This window comes from Pipistrellus kuhlii, unplaced genomic scaffold, assembly GCF_014108245.1.
Source record: "Pipistrellus kuhlii isolate mPipKuh1 unplaced genomic scaffold, mPipKuh1.p scaffold_m20_p_8, whole genome shotgun sequence".
Classification (NCBI taxonomy): Eukaryota; Metazoa; Chordata; class Mammalia; order Chiroptera; family Vespertilionidae; genus Pipistrellus; species Pipistrellus kuhlii.
Genome location: NW_023425584.1, coordinates 43,703,951 through 43,726,094, shown reverse-complemented (window position 1 = coordinate 43,726,094; position 22,144 = coordinate 43,703,951). Strand labels below are relative to the sequence as shown.

The 22,144-nt window shown below is 49.1% G+C and overlaps 1 protein-coding gene across 2 annotated transcripts in view; it reads left to right on the top strand.

Annotated features, from left to right (window-relative positions):
* Positions 1-19,125, top strand: part of MAML3 (mastermind like transcriptional coactivator 3) — a 378,467-nt gene extending 359,342 nt beyond the window's left edge. Inside the window, exons 3-5 of one of the 2 annotated variants that reach the window (XM_036424810.2) lie at positions 6,315-6,563; positions 10,953-11,034; positions 15,720-19,125. In XM_036424810.2, coding sequence (XP_036280703.1) covers positions 6,315-6,563; positions 10,953-11,034; positions 15,720-16,717 — 1,329 coding nt within the window. In that variant the 3' untranslated portion in view covers positions 16,718-19,125. Of the gene's footprint in view, positions 1-6,314; positions 6,564-10,949; positions 11,035-15,719 lie in introns of both variants that reach the window. The other variant, XM_036424809.2, reaches the window with a different exon arrangement.
* Positions 19,126-22,144: the final 3,019 nt, after the last annotated feature.

The following is a 22,144-nucleotide window of genomic DNA, read 5'->3' as shown; positions in this document are numbered from 1 at the left end:
CTCAGCCTGTCAGCTCACCGCCATGAGCCGTGGGGGTCACAGCCAGGTGCCTGCATGCAGTGCAGCCCCGCCGCGTGTGGATTCCTCCTAAGCTGCTCTCAGACATGTAACTGCTGAACTCTCCCAGCAACTGTGTGGGTGTGTGTGGGAGTGTGTGTCTATGGGGGGGGGGGGGGTGTCTATGTGTATAGGCGGTGGGGGCGAACGTTAGCTTCTGCCAAACTTAAAACCTGAATAATACCTTTGCAGGGGACACTGGTGAAAATGTTGGAATAGAATTCTTTTGCTGAATAGACTCTGGGCAAAATTCCGTTTCGGATTGATTTATTTTTTATTTTTTATTACTTGATCCAGTCCAGTGTGTGTGTGTGTGTATGTGTGTGTGTGAAAAGCACGGATTTTTATTTATTTATTTTTTTTCTGAGACTTCCTTTTCGTTCTGTATGAACCTGTTAGTACTTTTTCCTACAGGAATAACGCTCTGCCACCTCCTCCCAACCCCCCAGCCCTGCAGTCCCTTTGCCTTCCCAGCCCCTGGCACGCGCGGTGCAGCGGAAGCTGGGGCGTGCGCCCCGAGCGCCTGCGGCCGGGGACCTGGCGCCCCTCTACCCCCCCCCCCACCTTTCTACCCCCCACCCCCACCCCCACCCCCGCAGCCCGCCCGCCCCCGCGCCCCCGGCCCCGCCCGCCCCTCCGCGGCTCCTTTGTTAGGGACGCGGTGCCCAGATGCGTCCTCCGGCCTCCGGGGAGCGCCCCCCCCCTTCCTGACTTCTCAGAGCCCCCGAAGGACTTGTAAGCAGAGAGGCTCCTGCCGAGAGGCTAAATGACGCCCCAGGGGACTTTTTAAGGAAAAACCCTAAATTTCATTTAGGCTGTTCGCGGGCCGCGCGATCGCAAAGCGGGCGGAGGCGCGCCTCTCCGCGCCGGCTCTGTGCGTCCCGGGCTGCGGGGATCCCGTCCCTCCCGGACGCCCCCCCCCCCGGGGGGGCCTGGGGGGCGCCGCTCCCTCCCCCCCTCCCGGGTGCCCACCGCCCCGCACGTCTCCTCCCGCTCCCAGCCCTTCCCTTTCCTTCCCCGGCCTTCCCACCCCACCCGCCGCAGTCTCCCTCCCCTCGGGCTGGAGGAAAAGTCGGTAATAAGAAACCAGTTCGGTGTCAGTGGGAGAGAAGGGGCGGGCGGGGAGGGGGGCGATCACCCCAGAGATGCGCGGCGATGGAGAGAGAACTCATTTTGTGTAAAGAGGGCCTCGAGCCGCCAGGGAATTCCTGGATTGTCTCAGGCTGTCGTGTGTGATGTCCATCACGCCGTGCGAACACCATCTGCTCGGCATTATGCTCTCAGTTGCCAGGCTACCTGCTGTACGCGGCAGCACTTGACTGCCCGGCTCCGCTCGCCTCCCCGCGCCGCCCAGCCCGCGGGGCGGGGAGCGGGGGGCGGGGGCCGGAGGTGGGGGAGAAGGTGGTGGGGAGGGAGGACGGGCCCTGATTAAGCCATCTGCAGGCGGAGGGCGGGGGCGCGGCGGGGCGGGCGGGCCGAGCTGAGCACCGGGCTGACAGTACCATCTGCTGGGCCAGCGGCGGAACAGCAGCTGCTCCTGGTGTGGCGTTCCCTTTCCCCCCCCCCAATCCCTCTGCCGCCCCGCCCACCGGGGCCGCCTGCAAAAGGCTGAGGCCCTGGGCATCCATCCTCCAGCCCGTTCGCCCCCGAGTGCCATCAGCCCAGGCTCATCAGCCTTTTGTGGTCCCTCCCCGGCCAAGGAGCCAGCCGCCTCTGGCTCCCCGCCAGCAGCCCTGGCCCCTCTCACCCAAACACGAGGCGTGTTCTTGAAAACACTTCAGAGGGAAGAAAGCTTCCCTGCGCACAGATTTATAAATAAACAGCTGGCTGCTCTTGGGAGATATTTTTACCGCAGCTGTTTTTTGAAGTAGAAAACGGCCTCTTCGGGAGAGGTGGGGTGGTGTTTTTTTTTGTGTGTGTGTTTTTTTTTACACCTCCTACCTCTCCCAGCCCTTACAAGAATGGCTAAGATCTTTTCCCTGCGGGGGGGAAAAAAGATACGGAAGATAGCTTCACTGGTTTTTATTGTGTAAACCGCCCCGCCCCCCCCCCCCTCCGCTTTATTTTATGGAAGAGGGAAAGGTTTGGGGAGTAATGAAGATCAATGGAACCATTTGGATTGCTGACAGGGAGAGACTGAATGAGGAGACGTGGTAGAGCGCGAGGGAGCTTTTTTTGTTTGGGGTGTGTGTGTGTGTGTGTGTGTGTGTGTGTGTGTTGGTTTTTTGGGGTTGTTTTGGGGGGGGGGGGGGTATGGGGTAGAGAACAAGCCCCATAATTAAAACTAAAAATACTTTGGCATCATTTGGCCTTCCAGTCCTGGTGAGGAAAGCTCGGCTTGGTTTTCTCTAACTGTGCCGCACACACTGACTGGGTGTCCACCGTAGAAATGAGAGCGCGGTGGCATGAAGTCCTGAAATTTGACAGGCAATTGCTCACCAAGCCCTCTTCGCCTGGAGGTGGAAAGCCACCCTGTAATATGAAACAGTTAATGGCCTCATCCAGCTCAGTGTGTGAGGTGAGTCACTTGGTGAAGCTTCACCCTCTGCAGTGCACACCTGAGCCTGGCCAGCCGCTGAATGCAGCAGAGCTGGTTGGGAGAGTCTTAACGGTGTAATTACCCAGATCCACAGTGTTCCACTGGGAAGGCAATCCTTTAAAAATGCAGACAGCCCTCTTTGCCTCTAGGTCCTCAGGCCCTCGGTGAGAAACCTGAAGACAAAATTTGGGGGACGGAATCATTTAGGGAAATACATAATCCTGGGAAGTAATAACCTAACCATTATTTTGAAAAGGGTTTTTTCCCCCACTCTGTTTTTTTAAAAACAATTTTATTGATTTTTAGTGAGAGAGAGAGAGAGAGAAACATCCATTTGTTGTTCCATTTATTTAGGCATTCATTGGTTGCTTCTTGTATGTGCCCTGACCTGGGGATCGAACCCACAACCTTGGCATATCCAGATGATGCTCCCTAACCAACTGTGACCAGGGCCCCCACTGTGCTTCCGCAGTATTTATTTTTGGCACAGAAAGACAGGGGCCGAAAGCAGTTGGATGTGTGGATCAATGTCCTCACCTCACCGTGGCTAGGTTGAGAAAGCAACAAGTCACTACTTACCACTTCTGAGCAAGCCTTCCAGCTTCCCCGGCAGGTCACAGGACAAAAATATCTCAAAGTGCGCAAAAATAAACAGGGCCTGCCCAGACCCGCCCTCCCGTAAAATCAAGCTGAAGAAAACTTTATCTTCCCTTGGGCCTCGTTTTCTTGCCAACTCTCTCCTCTTTATCAAAAGTGGGAAATAAATAGAGTGAAATACACAGGAGGGGAAAGCCCCATATATCAGTATTTCTGCTGATTGGTTAAACTATCCTTCAGTGTGAATTTGTTTAAGTGTTAAGTCATTTAGCCCTTTGATTCCAAAGGTGGGAAGAAACAGGTTTAGCTACTGGAAGGGCTTGGGAAACGGGTAGTAAATATTGGGAGCAAAGGAATGAAACACCTTGGTCCTTCAGGAGTCAAGTAAACCAGTAGCATGAAGGTTCCTGGCATTTGTTAGCATAAGGTCTTTTTAACAGAAAATTGCATCGTCCTCTACCTAATGATTGCCTAAGTGCAGACAAAACACAGAAAGACAAATTTTATTAATTTCAGCAACGACACTTGCATTCAAAAAATAGGACAGAGGAACACTTCTGGGAGACCTCCGATCTATTTTGTCTGCAGGCAGTTCCCAAGTGCATGCTTGGCAGCATGGGCCTCAGGCCTGGGGAAGGCCTGTGCTCGTGGAAACAACATGAACTTGGACTCCAGAGCAGTGTCCTGGTTCTGCTAGTTCTGGTTCTTCCACTGAGTAACTGTGTGACCGGAGCTACTGCACTAACTAACCAGAGCTTTTGGGTTCTTATTTCCCAGGTGAGAGGAGTAACGGTGTGCTGTTTTGTTTTGGTTTGGTTTGGTTTGGTTTGGTTTGGTTGTTTGGCCTGTTTTGTTTGGGTGGTAGAGTGGGGATTAATTACTTGAAACTTGAATGAACTGAAAGGAACATTTCTGGGGAACACTCAGACAACAGGTGCCGTTCCAGGTGTGCCTGAACAGGAACGGCAGTGTCTGCAGACCGAATGCCGTGGTCATACGCCGGCACTCCCAGTGAGCTCTCTTCTCCACTCGTCTGTACTGCCAGCTGTCACAGACCTCCTCACTCAGCACTATCTCAAGTATAGCTTGTGCTGTGTGTAAATAGGCCTCTACCACTTTACTTCCTATCCCTTAAGGACCGATGCTTAAAAGTTGCCATCATTTGAATGACCGACACATAATTAATTATGGAGACCCAATTCAACCCCACCTTTAAATTATCCCAGACCTGCGAGACTCAATTCTCTTCTTGAAGATGTTGGGAGATTATGTATCTACTTTGCACCATTGACAACTCTCACTGGCAGGATTTTTTTTTTTTTAATTTTTTTTTTTTTTTTTTTTTACATTTATCAAAGCTTTCAGATGTCACAATTATAGTTGACCCTTGAGCAACACATATTTGAACTGCACTGGTCCACTTATACACAGTTTATTTTCTTTTCTTTTTTTTTTTCTTTATTGATTAATGTATTACATATGTGTCCTTATATCTGCTCATGCCCTTACCACCACCACCACCACCACCACCCCCAGTGTCTGTGTCCATTGGTTATACTTATATGCATGCATACAAGTCCTTTAGTTGATCTCTCCCCTTTCTCCCGACCCTCCCCTGCCTTCTTTCTGATGTTTGACAGTCTGATAGATGCTTCTCTCTCTCTGGATCTGTTTTTGTTCATCAGTTTATGTTGTTCATTATATTCCACAAATGAGTGAGATCATGTGATATTTATCTCTCTCCAACTGACTTATTTCACTTAGCATAATGCTCTCTAGTTTCCATCCATGCTGTTGCAAATGGTAGGAGTTCCTTTTTGCAGCAGCATAGTATTCCATTGTGTAGATGTATCACAGTTTTTTAATCCAGTCATCTGCTGATGGGCCTCTTAGGCTGTTTACAAATTTTAGCTATTGTGCTGCTATAGGGATACATATATCCTTTCTGATTGGTGTTTCTAGTTTCTTGAGATATATTCCTAGAAGTGGGATCACTGGGTCAAATGGGAGTTCCCATTTTTAGTTTTCTGGGGAAACTCCATACTGTCTTCCACAATGGGTACACCAGTCTGCATTCCCACCAGGAGTGCATGAGGGTTCCTTTTTCTCCACATCCTCTCCAGCACTTGTTTGTTGATTTGTTGATGATAGCCATCCTGACAGGTGTGAGGTGATATCACATTGTCGTTTTGATTTGCATCTCTCGGATGATTAGTGACTTTGAGCATGTTTTCATATGTCCTTTGGCCTTCTGGATGTCCTCTTTTAAAAAGTATCTATTTAGGTCTGTTGCCCATTTTTTGATTGGGTTGTTTATCTTCCTTTTGTTAAGTTATACACAAGTTATTTTCAATAAATACAGTTGGCCTTTTGTATCCCAGATTTCGCATCTGCCAAGTCAGCCAACTGTGGGTCAAAAACAGTATTTTCAATCCACAGTTGGGAATTCATGGATATGGAGGGCCAACAATACGCATTGATCTACACTGTCTCAGATAAGGGACTTGAGAAGCCACAGATTCAGTATCCACGAGAGGGCCTGGAACCAATTCCCCATGCCTTCTGATGAAGGACTCTAAAGTTTTGGGGGAGTCTATAATTATACATGGATTTTCAACTGCACAGGGATCAGCATCCCAAACCCCACGTTGTTCAGGGGTCATCTGTGATTAGAATTCCATCAAACAGCAGACCTGTCAATGAGTACATTGCAGCAAACTTCTGTGAATGTTTTTCATTCTACCTAAGAAGTTCATTTTGGCCAGGTAGGCAGCAAGAATGAGAGGTAAACTCAGGTTGTCTCCTTCAAGACATAACGCAGGCCCAGCCTAAGGGCCTTTGTCCTTTCCTTTGGAGAAACAGGATGTTAGAGGGAAATCCAGTCCTTGTCCCTTAGTCAGTCCCATCCAAAACAGATGGGACTTGGTCTCAGACCCCCTGAGCCATGCTCTGTGACTGTCCCCCCCGGAGCCTCTCCAGTTCCACTGTGACGAGGCCACCTTTGCTGTCTACTGTATTGTTTGTATAAAAACATAAATGTGAGCCCCTCAGGACCCTTTTTCCCTCCCCCATGCTTCCCTTCAAATGTGCAATCACTGAATCGGCCTCTCTGTCCTCCTAGGAGCAGCACCCCGTTGGGCTTCCCCGGACTTCGGGCACCATGCAGTCCTCCGTGCCCCCGGGCTCAAGTGGCATGGTCTCCAGCACCAGCCCCTCGGGTCCGGGCTTCCTGGGCAGCCAGCCCCAGGCGGTCATCATGAAGCAGATGCTCATTGACCAGCGGGCCCAGCTGATGGAGCAGCAGAAGCAACAGTTCCTGCGGGAGCAGAGGCAGCAGCAGCAGCAGCAGCAGCAGATTCTTGCCGAGCAGGTAAGGTGCCCGTGGTGTCCAGGAGGGAGGTACGGGACAGCTCCTTCTTCAAGATGTCCACAGTCTCCCAGGTTCACAGGAGAACCTGCAGAATGTAGACCTTTCCATTAGTTGGACCTTTTCTTAGAGGGAATTAGTTTGTTCTGAAAAGAGAGGCTTCAGCCATCCATTTGAAAGCCCATTTGCCAGAGACGTGTCTCCCGTTGGAGCCTGACTCCTTTTCTTTGGGGGGGAGGGGGTTCTGGTACAGGGGTTGGTGCAATCAGCATGCAGGTGGGAGGGCTGGCTCACATTCTTCATAAGCTCTAATATTTCTAGCAACAGGAAAAAGAAAAGGATTCAGAGAACTTTGTCTCTTAAAAGAAAGTGTTGGGAGGAGGGTTCGAATCGGTCACGAACAATGGAATGGGAACAATAGCAGGATGAAAGGGCCCACGGAACTACCTGGAGGCCTGAACTGGAGGTCACAGAAAGGGGCAAGTTTAAGAACATTCCCAACAGCTTTGAAAACAGCTCGGGAAATCTTTAAGTGAAAGGCAGGCCTAACACAAAGCTTTCCCCGAGGCATCTTTGCCCACCTTCCCCATGTGGCTCCTCCAGCTCTGAAGGAGAGCCCTCCCTGTGGGCTGCTCCTGTCTGCTTCAGTGTGGTTCTTTGGGGGGGTGTAGGGGGTGGTGTTTGTTTTGTTTTTGGAGATGGTTGTGCCTAATTTAGTATTATCCCAGGAAAGGTCTTCCACAAGAGATCCTTACATGGCTCCTATGGGGTCTATACAGGGCATCCCACTTTTTTTTTTTTTTTTTTAATCCTCATGCAAGGATATATTTTCCATTGAGTTTTAGAGAGAGTGGAAGAGAAAGAGGTGAGGGAGAGAAACATCGATGTGAGAGAGAGAGACATCAATTGGGTGCCTCCCGCATGCACCTGTACTGGGGCTGAGAACCTACAACCAAGGTATGTGCCCTTGACTAGGAATCGAACCCCTGGCCTAACGCTCACGGGTCTAAGAGCTGATGCTCTAACCACTGAGAAAACCAGCCAGGGCATGGTATCTCACTTTTATTATAGGAGATGTGAGGTTGTCATCTAAAGCTCAAGGCCTCACAATGACCTTTCTAGAATGTTTCTAATAGGATAAGAATTGTGGGAATTTATCAAGCATCCTCCACCACCTACTGTGTAGGACAAGACATGTTAAGATCTCTACTATCCAAGAGCAGCAGTTCAAAGAAATGCCAGTCATCCCCCAAATAGAAAAATTGTACTGTCAAGCACAGTTCATCTAGGTTCCATTTTTTTGCTTTTGTTCCTGAACAGCTGTGTAATTATCTCCCTTTTCAGCAAGGTCAGTCAGCCGCCTGGCAGCTCTTGTACAAACAAACCTCTATCCCTCTCGCCCTGCAGAAGGTGTGTGACAAGGAACGTGCGAATGTCTCTCAGGCGGTGATAAATGGAGCTGGACTTTGTAAATCCTCTCCCCAGCCAATCCCAGGAAGTTTCAGGTGTGCCTGATCCTTTGAGTGATGGCGTTCAATATGTGTGCTGTGACCAAGCAGAGCTCTGCTGGGCCAGCCCAGGGGAGTGCCCACCTGGTGAGGTCAGCCAACCCTGGAAACAGGGAGGAGGCAGAGGAATGGGAGAGGAGATGCCACAGAGTGACACCCACAGAGTAGGAAGTGAGTGTCAGGTCAGGGGTTCGATTCCCAGTGTCTCTCCTCACCCAGGAAAGGGAGAGACACAAGGCTCCTTGGAAAAGACAAGGAAATGAGAATTTAAAAACGAGGATAATCCCTTGGTGACTGTGTGGACCAAGAGATGATGAGGGACAAAGGGAAGAACAACTCACTCAAGGTCAGAAAGTGTCCAGTCATTGGCCTGTGGCATGGTTTCACCTGCCAGGATAGGTTTAAGTAAGTCCCCAGCCCTCCTCATATCGCTCTTTTAAGGACTGCATGGGATAATGGTGTAAAAGTCTCTGGAAACTGCACAAATGTATATGGGGACCTGTCACATGACCCTGATGTCACAGAAGAGCTGCATTTGCCAGCCATCCTGTGGGACTAGCCCAGGAATAAAACTGAGAAAAAAACTCAGGGCCCTGTGGCACCTTCCCTGAAACTGCAAGGCCGTGCTTCTCCACACAGGCCGCCTCCAGTCTGCACGGTGGGCCGTCAGCTTTGTGTTTTGAAAATGAATGTCGCCATATCCAGGCCAACATGTTTTTTTGGGTTTTGCTGCAGTTGAGTGTCCTTAACACTCTCCATTTTTGTAAACAGCATGTTGGGGACACCTGGCTTTCCTGCAAGGACAGGTGATGGGAAACAGGACTTGCAGTCTTGCTTATCGTAGGGAACTTTAAAATCATTCTCAGATGCCCTAGCCGGTTTTGCTCAGTGGATAGAGCATTGGCCTGTGGACTGAAAGGTCCCAGGTTCAATTCTCATCAAGGGCATGTACCTGGTTGCGAGCTTGATCCCCAGTAGGGGTCGTGCAGGAGACAGCCAATCAATGATTCTCTCTCATCATTGATGTTTCTATCTCCCTCTCCCTTCCTTTCTGAAATCAATAAAAATATTTTTTTAATCATTCTCAGTGGACTTAGAAGTCAGAACAGAGCAGATTGAAAGCAGAGGTGGAGTGACATTTAATGCCCTCCTCTCAGAGCGTGCAGGGCGTGTTGCCTTTGCTGCATTCCCAAAAGTTCCAGAGAACCTAGAATTTTCTACTTGACAGAAACATTAGAGGTCATCGAGTCCCTTCATTTTAAGGATAAGGAAACAGAGGCCCGTGAGCTGAGGTGTCTCCGCGGAGATCACAGGGTTAGAGAGAGACGTGGAGCCGAGATTGGAGCCCCCGCCCCATCCCACCACAGACCACCCCACTGCGTATGGGGTTGTCAGTAGGACAGTAAGTGGGAAACTTGGCTGAGGAGAAGCTTTTATGAGCTCAGCTTACTTTCAAGAATGCCCTTATCTCGCTGCCTAAAAGATTAACACAGTTAATTAATTTTAACAGTTTGTGCAGAACGCCAAGGTCGGCACCTCAGGACGGGGCACACAGGGCAGAGGCTGCTCTCTCCTTTGGTTGCCAGGATGCTGTCTGGCCTTGTCAGGAAAGGAGAAAAAAAGAAAATGGTAGAGCTGCCCAAGAAGAAAAGCAAGAGAGAAAAAATAGAAATCAACACACGTGTTAAGAAGTAGTCTTAACATGTGTGTTGTTTTTATAACGAGCACGCTACAGAGCAGGGCCCTAGTTGTATGTTCTTTGTAGCCCTTCAGATGAAAGGTGCCGAATGAATATTGGCTGCAGAAGGAGGTTAAATGACAGGTCACGCAGCTACTTGATGGCAGACTGAGAACTGAGACCCCTCTCTCTGCTCTCTCCACCTCTTATTTTCTCTCCCTTTTCACATACAGCATGGTAAGGATCATAGTGGCCTTGCCAGAAAATGGGTAATAGCGCTGGCAAAGCAGGTTCCTGTGAGTGGAAGAAGGCAGACTAGCACTGGCACGCATGCCTCCTGGCTCGGGGTCCATGTGGAGCCCACATAGTTTCCTCTAGGCAGTGAATGCTGGGTAGTTTGCCTGTGGGGATGGATTTTATAGGCAGGGTGGCCTCATGGGAATAAGACTGGCCTTTTTCATAGCCCCTGAGAATCCCATCTTCCAATACCTGAAGCATCTATGTAGGTCATTCAAAATGAGTTGCCTGTCCCTCTAAGATCGATCCCAACACAGTTAAGGAAAACCTGCAGGCTGATGATGGAAAGTCAAAGCCGCTTGGCTGGCAGGCCTCATGAGCCAGCACGTCCACCCAAAAGGCATGGACAAGGGTGTTCACAGCTGTGGTATCTGGGTCCAAACTGGACCTGCCCCAAATGACCATTGGTGGTAGAACAGGTAAATTAATTCTCATAGTAATAGGATGGACTACTTCTCAACAGTGAGAATGAATAGACCACAGCACCATGCATCCCATGGCTGAATCTCCCAAATATAATCGCCAGGAGAAACCAGATACCAAAGCCAGACACAAATACATTGTATAAGTAAATCCATAAAACCAAGTACAAAAGCAGACATAACTGATGTGAGTTGTCAGGTTCGGGATGGGGCTCCCCGGGGTCAGATGAAGGGTAATGACCAGCAAGCCCCATATCCTGGCAGTGTTTTGTGTCTTGATCTGGGTACTGGTTACCAGGAGTGGGTTCATTTGTGAAAATTCATCAAACTGTACACATCTGCTTTCTGTACTTCCCTGTATGCATGTTATTCCTCAAGACAAAGTTTAGTTTTGGAAAGAACCCTGCCTTCCTCAGAGTGGCAGGCTATTTAACGACATGCTGTGTCCCCACCTCACCTCCACCCTTCTTGTCCTGTGTTCCAGCAGCTGCAGCAGTCACATGTACCCCGGCAGCACCTCCAGCCCCAGCGGAATCCATATCCCGTGCAGCAGGTCAATCAGTTTCAAGGTGAGGCCCGCGTAGCCAGTAACATTGCCTTGTGGGATATGTTTGTGTCAGGTAATATTACACACTAGAGGTCCGGTGCACGGATTCATGCACATTGAAAGGAAACTAATTAGAAGAAATATTTTAGAAGTCAGGGAGGGACCGTGGGAGGTTGGCTCCAGGGCATGTCTGCCCAGCTCGCCCAGTCCCAATCAGCCTGACCCCAATAACAAGCTAACCTACTGGTCAAAGCATCTGCCCCCTGCTGGTCAACGCATGTCATAGTGACTGGTTGAGACATTGAACGAACCACTGGACACTTAGCCTATTAGGCTTTTATTATATAGGATATTTAAGAACGGGAAATACCAACCAATCAAAAGCATTCTGGAGACCCCTTGCAGTTCCAGGCAACCTTTTGGCCACTGGGCTCCAGAGAGATCCTAGTGGGCTCAGGGAGGAGTCAGGGAGCTGTGGGGGGCTGAAGCAGCTGTTCTTTGCCAAAGTACAAGAAGTATTTCAATAGTTCAACAACCAATAAGAACATACGGTGCCTGTTGGCCCAATATCAGCTTTGTTAATGTCCATCATCTCAGTGACCACAGTGGGGGAAATCTGGTACCACATTTTTCTTTGCTAATCCTAGTAGGTCAGCTGGCCAAAGCCCTCAACTCCAGCAGCCGAAGTAGAAAGACTCTGGCTTGCAGCAACCACTAATCTCTACTGCATATAGAAATAATAATGCCTTGAGGATGGTTGGACCATCTTGATTCTGCTGCCCTTTGCAGAAATCCCAAATCTTGGCCCCCTTAGCAATGGGAGTACCATATGCCATTGTTTCATAAAGTAGAAGGTTCACTCAAGTTTCATCCTTTTCATGTCCATTAGAGAGAGCCCCTGAGGTTCTCATGTGGGGTGGAGGATGAGCCTGAGGACTCTTCGCTTTCTATCCACAGGGGTTCTCAGGGGCTTCCAGGAGCCCCATCAGTGGAAACCCTAATCGCTATCTCCTTCCCTTTTCGTAGGACCTAGTTCAGTGGTCGGCAAACTCGTTAGTCAACAGAGCCAAATATCAACAGTACAATGATTGAAATTCCTTTTGAGAGCCAGATTTTTTAAATTTAAACTTCTTCTAACGCCACTTCTTCAAAATAGACTCTCCCAGGCAGTGGCATTTTGTGGAAGAGCCACACTCAAGGGTCCAAAGAGCCGCATGTGGCTCTCGAGCACAGTTTGCCGACCACTGACCTAGGCTAACATTTTTCAGTCTTTGGATTGCAGCACACAAACAGGTTGTGAAGACAATTATACAAGCCACAGCCAGCATTTTTTCAATGCAACATAATAGAGAAGAAACTGTTCCTCTTATAAGACAGCCAGTGTATGTTCTGGGTCGTGCACTTGAGGTGTCAGTTAGAGAAAAGCCTCCGACACTCACAGCCAGAGCCCAGGAAGCAGGCCTGTGAGCATGTTGACCGGAATAGCTGCCGTTCCCTCCCCTGGACACAGGGAAGGGCGAGAGGGACTGGGCTGTCCACAGGTGTTCTATACTGTAAATTAGGGCCAGAATTCTTTGAAGAATTGTTTCTCACTTGGTCCTGGGTGGGAAGGAGCGGGAAATAGTCATGGATTTACATGGGTAGTCTTTGGTGCAGACATGGGCCCTCCTCTATCCCTGTAGTTCTCCCAGTTCCCCTGCATCAGAATTCCCAACAGAGCTTGTTAAAACACAGACACACACCCCTCCCACCGCCTCCACCCCCACTCAGGGTTCCTCATTTGGGAGGCCTGCAGCGGGACCTGAGAATTTACATTTTAACAAGTTCCCAGGAGTTGCTGCTGCTGGCCACAGTACCACACTTTGAGAACTGGAGCTTTATATTATGAACTTATTAAAAACACTAAATCATATAAACCTGGCATCATGTCCATAACTCATTTTTTGGAATAAAGAACCCACCCCAAGTTAACCTATTATGAATTATTCTGAGTGCTTTGGTTGCAATTTAAAAGTTCTGCTTCTTGCATTTTTCTAAAATCTCAAAACACAGGTAATCAACCTAAAAATTCAGGTACACTTAAGTTAAACAACTCAGTGGGTTCCTGAGCTAAATATATATGAATATCTTCAGTATTCTCATGTATTTACTCACACCCTAAATATCATAATGTTGTATATCTTGGAAAATAGCAAATTGGTAGATAAGAAATATTGTCCTTGGAGAGAAGTTCTGCGTGAGAACCTACACATCTCAAAGGTTTTAATGACTATCTTTCTCTTATTGAGTTCTGTGTCTCTGGGCAATGTCACATTCTATGAGGAAATGTTTATTTTTCACAAATACAGGCATCTTGTGAGGGAAAATAGAAGCTAGACCTTTTAGGGGAAAAAATGTCATATTGACCTTTCTTTTAGAATATGGAAAATTGTCTTCGACATTGTGGCAAGAAAATTAATCTGATTACAGTGTCTCACAGTATAATCTGTTTTAAACAAAAAACAATAAAAGAAGAAAAAGTAGTCTGTTGTTTAGCATATGTAGCAACCAGATAAAGGCAAGTTAATTCTTTGGATGCACCTGATTTTTTTTTTCTATAGTTAAAATTAATGAAAGCATAAAACTAGGTTAATAAAAATTTTTTTGGTTTTCTTGAAAATATGGTGCTGACTGCTGATTTTAAAATGCCCTTTTTTTCTATAAGAATTACACCTAGATAGTGTAGACAGTAACACTAAGTAAAAATAAAGGTTGGCTTGGGTTAATCTTTTAATACCTCTTAAAAAGCACTGCAGCACTTCTGCCCACTTAATAAAGGAACCTAATTCAAAAACAGTCCAGACAATATCCAGTCCTTCAACATGTCCATTATAAACATACAACAAAAATTTCCAAAATATTCAAGTCTTGTTATCTATTTCCAGCAGCTCAGCAGCCTGTGTGTGCAATTTGGGCCTATCTGATCAATCTCTGAGTCAGCAATATTTTTCCTTTAAATTTTTAAATAAGCAACTCAATAATCCATTTCACCACAGTTGATCAGATTGGCCACGAAGTCAATACAAATTTAGTCGTTAAGGTCACAAAACTTCATAACAAGATTACAAGTTGCACTGTATACCAGCATCCAGTATTTAATCAGGAACTTTTGATTTTTTTTTAAATCACTTAGATATAATTAAGCTTAAAACAAACAAATGGAAACATTTCTAAGGATCACCCCCAGATCTTTCAGGTTTCCCCGAAGTAACCTTCATTTTTCAATGCAGAATGATATTGATCTCAAGCCTCAAAAACGTAAGTCAGACTCAAAATTCCCGTAATTTTCTCTCTTAAAGAGAGAAATAATATATGGAGACATATTTGCTGCCCAGAAATCAATACCCCCATCAGGAAGACAAAAACACACTTCAGTTATCCGCCAAGGTGCCAGGCCTAACAAGGTTACACTATTCTCATCTGGTTTCTCAGCTCGGTTCCAGGGAGGATCAAATTTGCTTATAATATCGATTGGCTCCCATGCTGCATCTTTTTTAAACGTCCGGGGAGAAAAAACTATTTTTCTTTGTCTCTTAGACTTAATCATTAGCCAGGGACATAGAACAATCCATCGTGTGCTCCTCGTAGTTCTTCACAGCCTTGACTGGAGCGCAGAGAATGACATTTCTATCCTCCTGACTGGTTTGGAGTCTCCCGGGGAGCAGGTGAGGAAGTCCTCACTCACATGCCCAATTAGAGTAAGGTGACCAGACATCCCCCTTTTGGCGTCTGGTCAAAAGCAGGACGTCTGGTCACCTTAGATTAGAGGGACGTGACTTAGGGTATTCACACTCTGGCCACCTTTCAAACAGCTTCGTTAAAACGCTGTTCGTGATTGGCCGAGAGCCACAGTCACTGCCAATTTCGAGGAGTGGACTTCGCTGGAAAGAGCCATAGAGTCCATTGCCAAGTAGCCAGTAGCAGGATGATTTTTTTTTTTCTCCTAGCTTAAGAAGCTGGCCAGTGTGCACGGACATGTTATGACTCAGAATCTGGAGCACCTGGAAGCCTGCAGAGCGGATCCAGAAAAACATCCAGTCTGCCGCAATAGCTTCTGAGCAGAAGCAGCGGCCTTTAACCTCTCACGTCCTGCTGGTGCCTTCAGGGAAATTAGCCTAATGGTCTTTACTGAGAGTATTCTCTACTGAGCCACGTTCCACTTCGCAGGCAGCACACACACAGCCATGCCATGTCTTAGTGTAGCCTAGGAGGCAGATTCCCTCTCACCCCCAGGAAAAATCCAATCGGTTGAGGATGGCATCCTATCAAGAAGCGTAACAAATAATTTGCCTCTGAAATGTGAACAACAACAAAAAAAATCATCAAGTGAAAGAAGTCAACTCCAGAGGCGAGCATCCAGTGGGATCCCAACCTGTGCATGTGCGTCTGTGTTTATAGAAGTAGTCGTGAGCAGTGGTCCTCTCTGGAGGGTGGGAACGTGGGCAACTTTAGCTTTCATCTTTGTGCTTTTCAGTACTTTCCAGACTTTTCACAATCAGCATGTGTTCTAAGCAGAAAAACAATCATTGTTTCTGTGAGGGGGTGAATCGTCCGAGTAGACCCTTTCCTATGGAGGCATTCTGTGTCTCCCGGAGAAAACCCCAGCACCTGGCACAGGGCACGGCTTTACCAAGACGAGTGAGTGGTGTGTTTCCTTTTCCCCCGCAGGCTCTCCGCAGGACATGGCGGCCGTGAGAAGCCAAGCGGCCCTCCAGAGCATGCGGACGTCGAGGTTGATGGCGCAGAACGCAGGCATGATGGGCATGGGGCCCTCCCAGAACCCGGGGACAATGGCCACGGCCGCTGCCCAGTCTGAGATGGGACTGTCCCCGTACAACGCCACGCCCACCAGCCAGCCGGGAATGTACAACATGAGCCCAGGAATGACCCAGATGCTGCAGCACCCGAACCAAAGCGGCATGAGCATCGCACACAGCCAGGCCCAGGGCCCGCCGAGGCAGCCCGCCTCCGGGCAGGGGGTGGGGATGGTGAGCGGGTTCGGTCAGAGCATGCTGGTGAACTCCGCCATGAGCCAGCAGCACCAGCAGATGAAAGGGCCGGTGGGCCAGACCCTGCCCAGGCCCCAAGGCCCGCCGAGGCTGCAGAGCATCATGGGAACGGTCCAGCAGGGAGCCCAGGGCTGGCAGCAGAGGAGCTTACAGGGGATGCCTGGGAGGACTAGTGGAGAGCTAGGGTCATTCAGCAACGGGGCCAGCTACTCCCTGCAAGCCGGCCAGCCGAGGCTGACCAAGCAACACTTCCCGCAGGGACTGAGCCAGGTCGTGGACGCGAACACGGGCGCCATGAGGACCCTCAACCCGGCCGCCATGGGCCGGCAAATGATGCCACCGCTCCCCGGGCAGCAAGGGACCGGCCAGGCCAGGCCGATGGTCATGTCCGGCCTGAGCCAGGGCGTCCCCGGCATGCCAGTGTTCAGCCAGGCCCCGGCCCAGCAGATGCCCGGTGGCAGCTTCGCTCCCGGCGGCCAGAGCCAGGCCTACGAGCGGACGGCCCCTCAGGACATGCCCTACAGCTACAGCGGGGACACGGCCGCGGCCTCCTTCCCGGGCCTCTCGGACAGCGCCGACCTCGTGGACTCCATCATCAAAGGCGGGCCGGGGGACGAGTGGATGCAGGAGCTCGATGAGTTGTTTGGAAACCCTTAGTCGGGAGGGGGCCCGGCGGGCAGAAGAAACAGGATGTGGGCCCATCCTCGTTTTTTGGGGGTTTTTTTGACCCACGTAAACTGAGCGACACTGCAGCCGGCTGAGAGCGGGAGATCGGGGTGCCAGTCCGCCCCATGGGGCCTCCTTTCACCCCGCGTTCACACAGCAGTCACCACGAGGCCAGGCAGAGCCCGGCTGCCAGAGAGGGAGCAGCAGCAGAGGTGGGCGGGGAAGGCGACCCTGAGCCTCACGCTGCACCCCCTGCTCCGGCCCAGGCGGGCTGCTGCCCGCGGCCAGGGCCAGGCCTCCGTCAGCCCCTCCGGGTCCGGGTGCAGAGCCTGCAGCGTTGGAGACACAAGAGACAGAGCCTCAGGCAGGAGGAGGAGCCCCACAGAGGCTGCTGGGTGGTGGCACAGGCCGAGAGCCCAGGTCACACGTGTGCTGAGCCCTGGCTGCAAAGAGACCTCAGGCTTCAGGACCTGGATGTGGAGAACAGACACACAACGGGGCCGGGCAGGGAGAGCGCAGAGGCCCCCGCAGGCCCGCCTCCTGCCCGTGATGACCCTCAGGAAGGCCGGCGCCGGCGGCGTTGCCCAGGGCTGCCTCCCCAGGACAGCCAGTGAGCTGGGAGGAGGGCCGGGCCCGCCGCTGGGGACCGGGTGGCCACCACTCCCGGTTGTTGGTCTGGAGCCTCCCGGAAGCCCAGAACGACAGACACGTCCAGGCAGTTCCCATCTATTACGGGCGCCACAGGGCGGGGAACCCGGAGGACGCTGTGTCCTGCCCCATGACCGCCTCCCTCCCCCACCCCACTTTCGTCCCTCCCGTGTCTACCCCGGCGTCCTTCCAAGAAGTGATGGCGTTTTTGTCTCTAGGGAAGTTGGGCAGAGTCCAAATAAATGCAAGAGCTTAGGCGATGTCTGAATTGCCAAGGCGACCCTGGAGTGTTCTTTCTCAACCGCGTGTGGAGCTGAGGGGATAGTCTGCCCGGGACTGAGCAGGCTCGGGGGGGCTCACACCCTCTGCACCTGGCACCTCTGGGCACCCAGGGAGGACCTGCCTGGGGGGCTCCCCTGCGGGGAAACCCGGAGGCGATGCACTAAAATCGGCCTTGCCCGTAATCCCTGCTCAGCAGAAAGACAAATCTAAACCCCTGAGGGAGGAGGCGCTGGAATATCAATCACTCCACCTTACCTGTTTTGGTGGCATAAGCGAGAAAGATATGGTCCCTTCCATTCGGGCTGTCACCCACTTCACACGTCCTGCACAGTGTTCTCTGTGTCATTCACTTCAAACTGCCCTCCCTGGAGGCTGCCCAAAGGGATCAGCTAGCTCCTCCATCGTCAGGCTTGTCTCTTATTTACACGGGCCCCCTCCCACCGTCCCGTAGTGGAGGCCACATGGCGTAACCGTTGCCCTGAGTGAGAGTAGCATGTTCTCTTCTCCTCCTACCCTTTCTCTCCGTGTCCGGGAGGCTGGCTCCCTTCGGAGCAGCTCGTCCCCCCTGAGCCCCGGCTGGGGACCCCGACTGGCAGCCCCGGAGGAAAGAAGGTCCTGAGAAGGGAGTTCCAATGGGACATGGGACCGGGGTGGGGGTGGGGGGGGACACACAGAGGATGTAGAGGCAGCCTTGACTTACTCCCCAGGGCCCAGGGTTGCAGATGCATTCAGTGAGGGCCAGGTGGCAGGAGCCCAGGCAGGGGCTGTGCTCTCTCTGGGAGGTGTTAGCAGGGTGACCGTGAGCACCTGCAGGCGGACAGACAACACCAGGGAGGCTCCTGCGTGGAAACAGAAGAAAACCAAAAAAAAAAAAAAAAAAAAAAAAAAGTAAGCAAACAAGACAGAATATATAATTGCCTTTTTCTGAAAGGTACAGGAAGTAAATATATACGCAATGATGAGAGGCGGGAGGTGGCTGGTGGAGGCGTGGCTCTATTCCCTTTGAGAAGCTCCCTCCAAACGCTCAGTCCTGGGACCAACTAACTAGAGAGGTAGATTTTAATAACGTTGTTCTGTTTTTGTTTTTACTACGGTGCTGATGTATATGTAATGTCTAAAGAAGTTATTTGTAAATAAGTTTTTACAATACTGCAGATATCACTGGGTCTACTATCTGTAAAAAAATATATATATACATATAAATATATATATATATATACTGTTTGTTTAAAATAGAGTATTTTTATTTCATCCCTTAACTCATCATCACAGCAGTGGTATTGCACTTCAGATGACATCTAATTACTAATTTGTACTGTATGACCTATGGCAACTTGCTCCATTTTATTCAGATTTTTCTAGTTTTCTCTTTTTACTTTGTACATTGAGCATTGCTTACTTCCTCTTAAGAAATGTACAGAACTCTAAAATGTAGAAATGAAGTGATGTTGACATACCACTTTTAAAGAAAAATAAAATAAAAGATTATCTGAATCAACCCCAAAGTATAGTCTATTTTTGGATTGTCGCTGGATCCCCAACCTTAATTAAGCTGATATATTATGCCTGGGTTGTAATTGATTAACTGCAGTTCTTGTCTCAAAATTTTGATATCATTATTTAAACATTTATGTAATAGTACAGAGCAATCAGTCACTCCCAGCCTTTTTAATTCAGCCACACAACTAAAGCTTTCTAAATTTGTCCTCCGGGGGAGGTGGCAAAGGAAACAGAGTAGCGTCAACTTTGTTTTTTGTTTTTTGGGGTTTTTTTTAATAAATCTTTATTGTTCATATTACAAATGTTCCTCATTTCCCCCCCTCCATTGCTCCCCTCCACCAGGTTCCGCCCGCCCATTGTCCTCATCCATAGGTACACAGTTTATGTTCAGTCTCTTCCTGTACCCACCCCTCCCTTTTCCCTGAGAATCATCAGTTCACTCCCCTTCCATACCTCTGATTCTATTATATTCAACAGTTAATATTGTTCATCAGATTTTTTAAAATTCCCTTGGTTTTTAGATTTACTTGTTGATAGTTACGTATTTGTTGTTCATAATTTTTATCTTTATTTCTTTCTCTTCCAAAAGAACCCCCTTCATATAATTCTGGTTTGGCAGTGATGAACTCCTTTAGCTTTTTTTTATTTGTGAAGCTCTTTATCTAATCTTCGATTCTGAGTGATAGCTTTGCTGGGTAGAGTATTTTTGGCTGTAGGTTCTTTCTATTCATCACCTTGAATATTTCTTGCCATTCCCGTCTGGCCTGCATGGTTTCTGTTGAGAAATCAGCTGACAATCATATGGGTGCTCCTTTATAGGTAACTACCTACTTTTCTCTTGCTGCTTTTAATATTCTCTGTCTTTTGCTCTTGGAATTTTAATTATGTGTCTTAGTGTGGTCCTCTTTGGATTCCTTTTGTTTGGGGTTCTGTGCACTTCCTGGACTTGTAAGTCTAATTCTTTCACCAGGTGGGGGAAGTTTTCTGTCACTATTTCTTTCAGTATGTTTTTGGTAGCTTGCTCTCTCTCTTCTTCTGGGACCCCCATAATTCTGATGTTGGTTCACTTGAAGTTGTCCCAGAGGTTTCTTACATTATCTTCAACTTTCTGGATTCTCTTGTCTTCTTGTTTCTGCAGAGGAGTGTCTTCTGGCTCTTTATGTCCAAATCTTTGACTTGATTCTTGCAATTTTCCATTCTGTTTTTAGGACTCTGTATAATATTTTTTATTTCAGACAATGTATTCTTTATTGTTGATCCCTTTTCATATCCTCATAGGTCTCATTTATTTCTAGGAAATTCTTGAAAAACCTTATAAGCGTGGTTTTGAACTCTACATCCAATCGCTTTTTGTCCTCCATTTCTTTCGTTTGTGATCTGTTTCCTTGTCTCGGCATTTTTGCAGCTTCCCTGAGTTGGTAGCCTTAAAAGTCTCTGTGTTCAGCTTGGATGGGACAGAGATTCAGGGTGGAGTCTACAGCATTGGCTTCTGTCAGCCCCGCCCTATGAGGCTCCTGAGTCTCAGTGTTCCTCAGTGTCCTTCAGTACTCACTGCAAGCACCTCTGAGAGAAAGGTGCCCTCGAGTTTCACCAGTTACCAAACAGTCTAGGCTCTCCCCCAATGAGCCCGGAACTGGGGTTCAGTGCAGTTGGAAGTGGGGTTCAGAGGAGTCTGGAGTTTTTGTCTCCTTCCCGCTAGGGCAATCCAGTGGCACAATCAACTATCCGTTCTCTGCATACAATGTGCGCACCTCCGGGACTTCCTTTCGCCACTCCCCTGGGTTTCTGCCTTACAGCCCAGGCTCCCTCTGTATGAGCCTGGGTCCCCAGGGTCTGGCCTAGAACTGGGGTTCAGTGCAGTTGAAACTGGGGCTCCGCACAGTCCAGAGCTTTTGTCTCCTTCCCGCTAGGCCAATCCAGTCACACAGTCAACAGTCAGTCCTCTGCACGAAATGTGCGCGCCTCCGGGACTGCCTTTTGCAGCTCCCCGAGTAGCGTCAACTTTGAAAGGAACCAGCTGAAGTCCATTTGTGGACTCCGCACATTAACAGTTCACATCCACCTAGTCCATTCAGAGGACTTGGAGAAAATGATAGTAAAAATTGTATTTTAAAAAAGTAAGAAAACTCAAGGAATATATTGGAGGGAAAGTAAGAAAGGGATTTTAGCCCCATTAGAGTGGCCGAGCACACACACACACGGTTTGCCTTACGTTAGTAGTCAGCAAACTCATTAGTCAATAAAACCTAATATCAACAGTACAACAATTGAAATTTCTTTTGAGAGCCAAATTTTTTAAACTTAAACTTCTTCTAATGCCACTTCTTCAAAATAGACTCGCCCAGGCCGTGGTATTTTGTGGAAGAGCTACACTCAAGGGGCCAAAGAGCCGCATGTGGCTCGAGAGCCGCAGTTTGCCGACCACTAACGTCTACTGCCCAGCTGTACCTCTTGGAGGACTCCCTGAGCCAGGGCCTGGCTTAGCCTGCACCCACCTGCAAAAAGAGAACGTGCTTAAACTGCTTCCTGGACAAACCCAGCAATAGGATTTATGTTCCAGAGCTCCCCCTGCAGGATCAAGCAGAGCCTCAGACTTTGCCTAAAGTTGCCTCCTTATGGGGCTTCTTGCCCTTCTCTGCCCTGTTTCCCCAATTCCCACTCTGTTCCCCCACCCCAGGAGCCCTTTGTTCACAGTTCACACACATGTGACTCCACCCCTTCCATTCTAGAAGACCTGCCTAAAACCACTCGGGGAGAGTCAAAAATAGATCGGAAACAAAGGTGCAATGTAATGTACGGAAGCATGGAGACAGGAAGAAGAGGCCAGTCCCACCCTCAGTGGGCCGTGGTTCCAGACTGGCTGGCAAATTATACCATGTGACAGCAGGTAACATGAAAGCGAAAAATGAACAGGATGGGGAGGAGGGGCTAACAGGGAGCTCTGAGAAGGATTGAGCACTCCTAGTCCGGATTAAAACCACACCTTTA